The 9446-nt window shown below is 32.9% G+C and overlaps 1 protein-coding gene across 1 annotated transcript in view; it reads right to left on the bottom strand.

Moving 5' to 3' along the window:
* Positions 1 to 8501, bottom strand: part of LOC108688729 — a 19640-nt gene extending 11139 nt beyond the window's left edge. Inside the window, exon 1 of the mRNA XM_018195088.1 lies at positions 8367 to 8501. Coding sequence (XP_018050577.1) covers positions 8367 to 8501 — 135 coding nt within the window. The remainder of the gene's footprint in view (positions 1 to 8366) is intronic.
* Positions 8502 to 9446: the final 945 nt, after the last annotated feature.

Below are 9446 nucleotides of genomic sequence, written 5' to 3'. Positions count from 1 at the left end.
TATATATATTTTTTTTTTTTAATAAAATTTCATAATATATTCTTTTTTCTTATTTCTCTCTTACATCGATTCTTTTTCATAAAAATACAGTAATTCATCTGTGATCGCGAGGAACACCGAGCATCGGTAGTTTATCTCATTGTCAGTACGTCATCTCACGATGGAAGTGGAAATGAAAATAGAATCACGCGTATACTCACAGCAGATTCGCGCCTGCACGCTTTAAGCACCGCAAGGTGACACGGCATCCGTTGCACGCGTATACACCGTTAGCGTATACACCGTGCGCCTCAAGTTAGATGACGTGCGTAATATTATTCGAAAGAAAATCGGTAAATCTTGCCGACGAGTAATGCTTGAACATATAATCGTAAGATTTTATTGCGATTCCCATCGTGCCTAACATAACTGTGCCACTACGGATTAACGACCCCAATATACTGATTGCTGTATAAGAGAATTGATCATTGCTACTCTATCCTCCAGATATATGTATATAAAGTAAGGAATTTTTCAACAATTTTTTTTAAAAACAATTATATAAGCATAGTTTTAAGATACAACGAATTTTTGGAGATACGGGTTTGACTATTTTAACATTTCTATTCCAAAAACGTAAATACCGTAAATCCGAAAACACTTCCAATTTATCAACTGATTATTTATTGTTCTATTTATGGGATAATTTTGCGTTGTATCATGCGCGACAAGCGATTTTCAATTACGTCTCACGTGTAAGTCGAAGGAACAAAATTGTCGTGCATCCTGAATTATATATGAGCCGTCATCTTACATTTAACGATAATCCGTAAACGTGTCGCTCGAGCGGAACGACAGATTCATTCAGCGTATACGAACGTCTGTTGATGAATAATTAATGAATGTGCTTTCCTGAATGGACGCGATTATTTCTACGTCGACAATCTTCGCCATCTTCCTGAAAAAAATCAAAATAGAGTCATATCTGTGTCCACCAAGCATCATGCTTGGTCATTGCAAAGCATGAGAGCTCATTATTTATCAATCCACACTGCTATCTGTTGCTTTCCCTGCAAAATACACGATTGCGAATACGCGATTGTGCATTTCATCTCTTAACAATTAACAACTTACATGTATGAGGGCATGTACGAATGTAGTCACTTATATATATGGGATCAAAGAAATTAATTCACGCCTTCAAGAGAAAGAGACAGTTAATCGGCCATTGCACGCAACGCCGCGTGGAAATACAGAGCACGAGTTTAGCATGCATAACGCTGCACTCAAGGGTGGCAAGATGAAATTTTATATTCAACGTAAGCGCCTCCAGCTGGCTCTTAATTACGCTTAACGAACCGAGCCAATTTAAACACAGAATAGAGTAACTACAGTCGTTTCCGAGGAGGAGCACGTCGAAGACGATCGCGATCTGTAAGAGTCGGTTCCCACGCGGAAATTCCATTCGCGCTTCAGCTACGACCCTGAAGGATGGCGGAACACATAAACCTTCGAAGAATAATCTAAAAATTGTATTTTAAGAGGAATATAATCTAAAAATATTGATATTTAAAAAGGATATTTTAAAAAGGATATACTTAAAATCAATTACATTTATTATGTACTGTCGTTAAAAGAATCGAGAGTAAATATCATTTTATCCTTGTTCACCTATTATTGTTTAATAAAAATAATTATTGTTTAATAAAAATAATAATATAATACTTGGGAGGTACTTGGGTGAGAATCTGAATATAGTCCTAGGAGGAGATCTTTCCTTGTTAAATAGAGAAAAATTTGTGGAATGATGACAATAGCGTAACATATACAAATTTCAAAATAATGAATGAAGTTTAATGGTTTATATTTATATAAAATTTAAAACAGCTGCGAAGACGATTTTCTTTATTGGGAATTAAAGTTTCAGATTTTTTTTAGTAACTTGGAATTGTTTAAGACGATGTCAACAACTAACAAAATTACGATTATAATATAATTATTAATTATTATGTAATTTGAATGCAAAAAATCGCTTTATTAATAAAAATTCATTATGTTTTGAACTAATTTTGCCTTCAAACATACTAGGTGCTAACACTTTTTTAGGTCATGAATCAATTTTTCGAATCGAAATAATTCAACGTAATGATTACGTAGCGCGACATGCTCTTAATGCAGCCGTAAATTTTGTCGCAATTGCAACGAGACTGAACGAGACACGCGATCAAGAGATATGCGTTCTGAATGGTAGGATTTACGAGTGCCGTCGCTGTCACGCCAACAATTTCACGGTCGGCAACATACGAAATACGTTTTAAAGTTCTCACACGATAACGTTATTCTGAATAACATAAACACAATAATTGTAATCTTTGTGCAGAATCGGAGTCGAACGACTTTGGAAACGCATATTACACACATACTCTTTTAATTTATACAGGATGTATCAGTTATCTCCATGTTCTATGAATGTTATCAATCGCAGATCAATCTTTCGCTGCAAGAAATAATAAATCTTTATTACCTTATTAACAGCTTTTCTTTATTTCAATTAATATTACCTTGACCGTAAGCCCTCAATTTATTGTATTTTCTTGGAAAAGATAATAATTTACAGAAAAACTAACAAAATATTGAAATTATTATAAAAGTAAATATTATTTTTCAATAAAACTATTGTTAATTTATTTTTCGTTAGATATACGTACATATAGAATATTTACATCAAATTGTGGAGGTGTTTTCTATTTTTGGCCATAGTATACAAATAACACACATATTGAAATATCTAACTAATTATAAAAATAAAATACATAAAAATTTGCTACTTATTGCAACTTAAGTATATCTTTGAAATTTAACTTCTAAACATTAAAGTTTCTCGATTAAATTTATAATATTCGAAACTTAAATAACATTCTCAAGATTGACGATCCAAATGGTTTTATTGCGCGGAACAAGAAATTACAGTTTATGGTCGTATATAAAATAAAAAATTCGACGGTTCGCGTAAAGATAACATAGTCGGTCTTGTGATACATGTCGCTGCTCTTAGCGCGAAACACTACGTGTCTCCTGAAAATCTTCAAAAATCATCTCTTCTTAAAACGAATAGTGCGGTCTACTATTAAGCAACTAACTACATGAATTGACTATCGATTTCGGAGATAATTACATGCTCTAGAAACGTCGATTTCCTAGTGTAACGTGCATCTCACGGCATTAGCGTGCTCCCATCAGGTCAAAAAATGAAAAAATCGAAAAATCCAATCGTTTCCACGAGAATAATTGTCGGGCGTCGATTACAAGGTATGGCAATGCAATTCGCGCACTGTGATGCATGGAAGCATCAGACCGTCGCAATTATCTCATGGGATACCGGTACCCGGTTTCCAACACGTATGTATTGGTAACTCGAGCGTTTCCTCGGCTATCTATTCTCGCCGTACATGGGAATCGCGTTTCATATGTGCGTACCATAAAATGTACTTTGGATAAAGCATGAGTAAAGTGGGAAAAAAGTTTACACTTGAGAAAAACTCGTCGGAAAGGAAAGTCGTAAAAATTGAAGATGACTTGCTCGACTCGTGGTACTCTTAATTATCATTACCTGCAATTTTCTTGAGGTAAACTTTCCTGTTCTAATCATTCATATTCTTGTCAATTTTTTTCATACTAGCAAAAGCAAACACATAATTAACAAAAAGAGTATTCCAAATAGTTGAATACTTTTCTTATTATTTATAATTACTTATTTGTTTCTGTGAAAACTGAAATTAATTATAATAAAAAACAAATACAAAACTTAAACTTAAGAGATGATTACTTTAAGATTTGGTATTTGTTTATTTTAATATACAGATTGTTTAACAAACTTACATCTGATTTTTTCGTTCGAAAAGAAATGATAAAGGTAATAATAATTCCTGAATTATAAACAATTAAAATATTGCAAAGTTCTTTGCAAATTTAATTTTTACGGAGCTAAACCGAATTTATCTTAATATAAAATTTCAATCTCATCATTAGTGCTATGAAAAAAGACAACTTCTGATCAATCTTTGCTAAGAAAATGTTATAAAAATTTGAAAATAATTTTGATTAGACGCCTCCTATTTACATTTTCTGTATTCATTTTTGAGGATAGCCTACAGGATAATATCGATATCGATGAAACCGCTTTTGAATGTGAAATGAAGTCGCTCACAATAACAAATGCGACAGTAGCAAAAAAGACTCGAAAGGTGAAGGTACCTTGCATAATGCAACGAAAGAAACGAGCCGCATATTCAGCCGCATCGGGATGCAGACGGGATTGCAACTACCACTGCGTAGAACTAGGAGGAGGCGGAGAACTCTCCGAGTTTCTGTTTGCCTGCAAATTGGCCCTCGTGGTCGTGGTCGATCTATTTTCTCCAGCCCTTCCCTCTTCCCTACCCTTGTTCACGAAAACAATAGATCTGTTCTTGCTAGCAGTGAGTGGATCTATAGCGAAGCTAATAAAATTCGAGGTCGACTATTGAAAATCGTAGAATAATTTTGTTCAACAACATTGAGAAGTTGCGCGATATATGGAATAATTGTTTTCAAAATCTTTAATCTTAAATTGTAGAACGTATCTGAAAGTATGCATAAACAATTACAATTTGAAATAGACCGAATAAATCTAATTAAATGAATGAGAGAAACTTATTTTTTTCGATTAAAAGCGTTAAAGAGAATCTTATTTATGCTTAAATATTTCTGTATGAATATTTATAAGACTTTTCTCATTTAATTGGATTTATTCTTATCGATTCTATTTAAAATTATATTTGTTTATACACGCATTTCTTTAAAAAAACGATGTTTCTTTATTAATTACTGGTTATTACGACAAATATTGCTCAGTAATCAAATGGTGAAGACGTATGCACGGAATACGGAGAAATCAAGGTTCGAATCTGGCTGAGATAATAAATTATTCGCAGATTAAAATGTTCATTAACATTAGATTATTAATAAAGATGCTTATTATTAGTATTAAAAAATTATTTGTCAATTTAATAAGTTATATTTCTACTTTAGTCCTCCTTATGATTTGCATTTCAAGATCAAAAAAGATTTGTTACGTATTCACATTACGATCTTAAAAGATATTGTCAATAAAAAAATGTATTGTCAATAAAAAAATTACATTAAGCTGTCATTGCAAAAATATTTGTATTAATTAATTAAGCAATTAACAGCATATCAAAAATCAATTCAGTACCAGTCAAAATAAATTTCTATAATACGTATATTCATTTCTTGTGAAAAAAAAGGTACGCAATGTAAAAGGTGCGATACCGTAACGTGAGATATACGTAAGAAGAAGTGTACTCAGTCTGCTATTTACAACCATTAAAATGTAAGAGTTTTATTAAAGCAGGTTAAGCATGGGAATAATAATATATATATATATAATACTACGCCTTACTCATACACTTAATATGTAGATATGTTTAAGGTAAAATATTTACTTCCCACTAGAAAATGAAGTCAAGTGATAATTCAGATAGAGATTCCATAGCCCGGAATGCATTCCTCTTTAACACGACTCGCATATTCAACGGATGACACGTCGACGACGCGACTCACCGGTTGACGTATCAGAGTCCAACGACCTACGAGGTCATGTAAGAATTATGATTCAACATGCGTATAGACGAACGTAGCCGGAAGACCAACGGGTTCCTAACTACGGAATCCGTAATTGATAAGCAAGAATTTTTGACAAATTCAACCGTTTAGAAAGCCTCATAATTCACAATTCTAGTTGACATTAATATAATTTTAATGTCATAATTGACGTTAATAGAATTTTAATTTATTCAAAATAATCTTGAACTCATCGAAGAATATAGAATTATTGGTACTTAAAAAGGATTTTATTCGTTACGCAGAATGTATAAATAACAAGATTTTTTCGAAGAATTTAACAGCCTGCATACCTGCACTCACACTAATGAATTAGCACAAAAATAACAGCAAGTCATTTAAGTTCTTGATCATCGTGGGCGAATGAGAAAATTGTTATGCCGAGAAGGGAACATCACATCGTATAGTAAACAAATTGAATTGAACAAATTGATCGATCATACATGATAATGTCCGTGAAAAAAAAACGTGCAAATAATTATAATTATTGTAATTATAACTTACTTTACTAACTTACTTACTTTACTTACTTTACTTTACTAACCGAGAAGCAGCTAATCCAAAATATTACATGATAATGATGTCATAGAATGAAGTCAGTAAACGTTATTTAACCCATCAAATAATTACAAACTTTTATATACTAGATTGCTAAATTTTGTCCCTTTAACTACTGAAAAAAATTTATCAAAAATATGCATAATATATGCTCAAAATAAGTCTATTCCACTCAACAAAGAAATATATGCATCTTGAATCAACATCACAGACCTGGCATCTCTTAGGTCTATTCTTTTTGGCTGAACTTTTGTACCAGTTCATCTTTTTTTTTTCTTTTGAAGAGAAAAGAAAAAAATTAAGATGAACTAATGCAAAAATTTAGTTAAAAAGAATAGGCCTCTTTTCTGTATGTCACGTGATGATTTGCGTATCTAATTCGCTTTCTAGACTGCTAATCTAATTGGTCTATATTTTAGGATCTAACGGAATATGCCGAAAGACGAAAGAGTTCAGTGAGCGCTCAGTGAGCGGTTGTCGTTCTAAATGCAAAGTGATTTGTATTTGTACAGAACGCAGTGCATAAATTTTAAATAAAGACAAAAATCATAAAATAAAGCAATTAATCAGTCACAAGTCGGCTTAAATTTCTAGAATATCATCGAATGATTCAAAGAAATGTTTTATCACCCATTCTACACACTCAACTTGTCTCCTCCGACTATTTCATATTTCCAAAATTGCAATTAAAAGACTGAAGATTCAACAGAAATTCAAGCTAACGGATGTGACTGACTATTGAAGACGATTATAAAGGAGGAGTACTTAATTGTGATCTCAAGTACACTAGCGCCTACAAAGCGTTAATAAACCACTTATATACGTTTTTTTAGCGCTTTGTTAACGCTGCGTTGTTGGCGCTGCGTGCTTGAATACAAAAATTAAAAAGAAAAACGATATTTGGAATATATTAATCGAATATAAAAATCCTATATTTAGAATAAAAAAATAATCAAAATATTTTTATAAAATGTTTTTATTAATTTATATAATTTTGTGTCAAAATTTGAATCACACTATGTATATTAAAGATATTTAGGAACATTGCTCAAAGAAAAAAATTTTACTTAATTTTCGAACAAAATAAAATTCGCCTTTTTTATAATGTCATAATTTAATCATAACATTTATTTATTCGAACTTTATAACGAAAAACATCATATGCGGAATTACGAAAAAAAATGAATTCAGATATAAATTTATAAAATAGTACAATTTGCATTAATACGCGATTCAGAGTGAGTAATTTTAAAACACGCATTAATTTAGTTCGAAAACCAATACTTGTATCGAAAAATGATTTTGCACAAAAGTTTTATGTATTCAAATAGGAAATAAAACTTATAACTGTCAAAATTGGATCTTTAATACTTAAAGAATTCGGTATAAAAATTTATATATTACATAGCAAATTTTGCCAAATTATGCGCTAAATTGATTTTTCGGACTTGATATCGACAGAATATCGATACTATCATAGTATTATTACAAATTAAATTGTCTGGTAATTTAATAATTTGCTTATAGGCATTTTAACGATGCTGATAAGCATATTTAAAATCTATAAATAATTTAAACAAAAGTTTTATGACTTCAAAGATGACAAAAAATGATGCTATTGGTTTCATTAATATATTCGACATCGATATTGAACATTGCAATTAACTGCTCTATGGTTAAAACATGTCTCAAAATAAAGTCATGTCTCAATATAAAATCTCGTAAACTATTGATTTTTTTATATTAATATTTTTATCTTAATATTTTTATACGCAGAAGAATTAATCTCCAAGAGACACGGCGTTAATCAAACGTCATTCGCTACACTACGTTGCTTACATCTATAACTTAAATCTAACAATAAGTAAGTATTACGACAATTCTTGCTCAGATCCTAATACATTAAGCTGTCTTGATGTCCTGCAGAATCCACGCAATGTGATTGCAGCATCATGTTACACATAAGATAAATTATTGTGTTAAAAATGGATAAGGTTCTTATGTCCTATCCCTGTAAATCTTTATGTTATAAATCGCCTAAACAAAACATTTCAACGCTCACTCTCGTTTTTAGCGAGGGGAAAAACAACTCAGCAGCCCTAATAAATGTTAAAATCCAGGAGACATTCGTGAAAACAATATGAACTCACCAGGCAATTCATCATCGTGCACAGAATAAGAATCGTCACACGACTTCCGTGCATTATTTCCGCTTTACTGATCACGTAACTTCTCCAGATCGAATCGATTCTCCGCTTCATTTGCGGCGTACGCATATATATCATCGCCGATAACGAGCGCGATGATCGTTAGCTTTGTGCACGGAAGGGTGATTGCGTGACAGCGGTACGAAGAAGATATTAACAAGCGTGCACTAGCGGCAGTCTTCTCCGCGTATCGCGTTTACGCGTGCGTGAGGATAACTGAAACGAGACTGAACGGACCCCTGTCGGTCTGACTTTTGGCACGGGAGCAACAGGAGGAACGGAAAAGCAACTAAGATGGGGCCGCTCGTCCTCCCTTCTCTTCGTCAGGGTCTTGGACTCCCAGTCTTCCGAGTTTTCTCCTTCTCCTCGTCTTCTTCTTCTTCTTCTTCTTCTTCTTCTTCTTCGTATCGTTTCTTCAGTCGAATGGGAAAGCGAAAACACTTCGATCCTTGACATTGATATTTTAAACTGAAGTATTTTTTAACCAATTTGTACAAACAACTTAATAGGAAAGAAAAGCCTTTAACGGTTAAAGCTGGACTTTAAGTGCTTAAATAACTCGATACTACATATGCCATGAAAATTGATTTTTCGGACTTTTTAAAATCCCGCAATCCCGACAGAATTATAATAGTATAAGAATTTGATGCTCATTGATATTTTGGGGGGAGTTGGGATGGATCTCGCTTTCGCGTGGAAAATCGCGCCCCTAAGGAAGAGAGAAGATGAGGTGGACCTCACCTATAGGCAAAGGGAGAGATGAGACGGATCTCGCTTCACGTGGAAATTTTTTAACGTGGAAAGAAATAACTTTTTAACGAGGGATGACTAAACCTGCTAGGTTGTGTTCAGATTCCCACCTGAATATCACCCAGGTATCTTTTTATCCTTGTTGCCCGAATGTAAAACAAAGACAATATGATGTCTGGAACGTATTCGGATGGGAATCTGAACGCGCCCTTGGAGGTCACTCAAGGTCATAATCTCGACAACATGTGCCAAGGTCATTGAAATCGGCGAGAT

The sequence above is a fragment of the Atta colombica genome, unplaced genomic scaffold (genome assembly GCF_001594045.1).
Source record: "Atta colombica isolate Treedump-2 unplaced genomic scaffold, Acol1.0 scaffold238, whole genome shotgun sequence".
NCBI classification, from domain to species: domain Eukaryota; kingdom Metazoa; phylum Arthropoda; class Insecta; order Hymenoptera; family Formicidae; genus Atta; species Atta colombica.
Note: the sequence above shows the minus strand (reverse complement) of the source record. Positions and strands in the feature narration are given on the sequence as shown.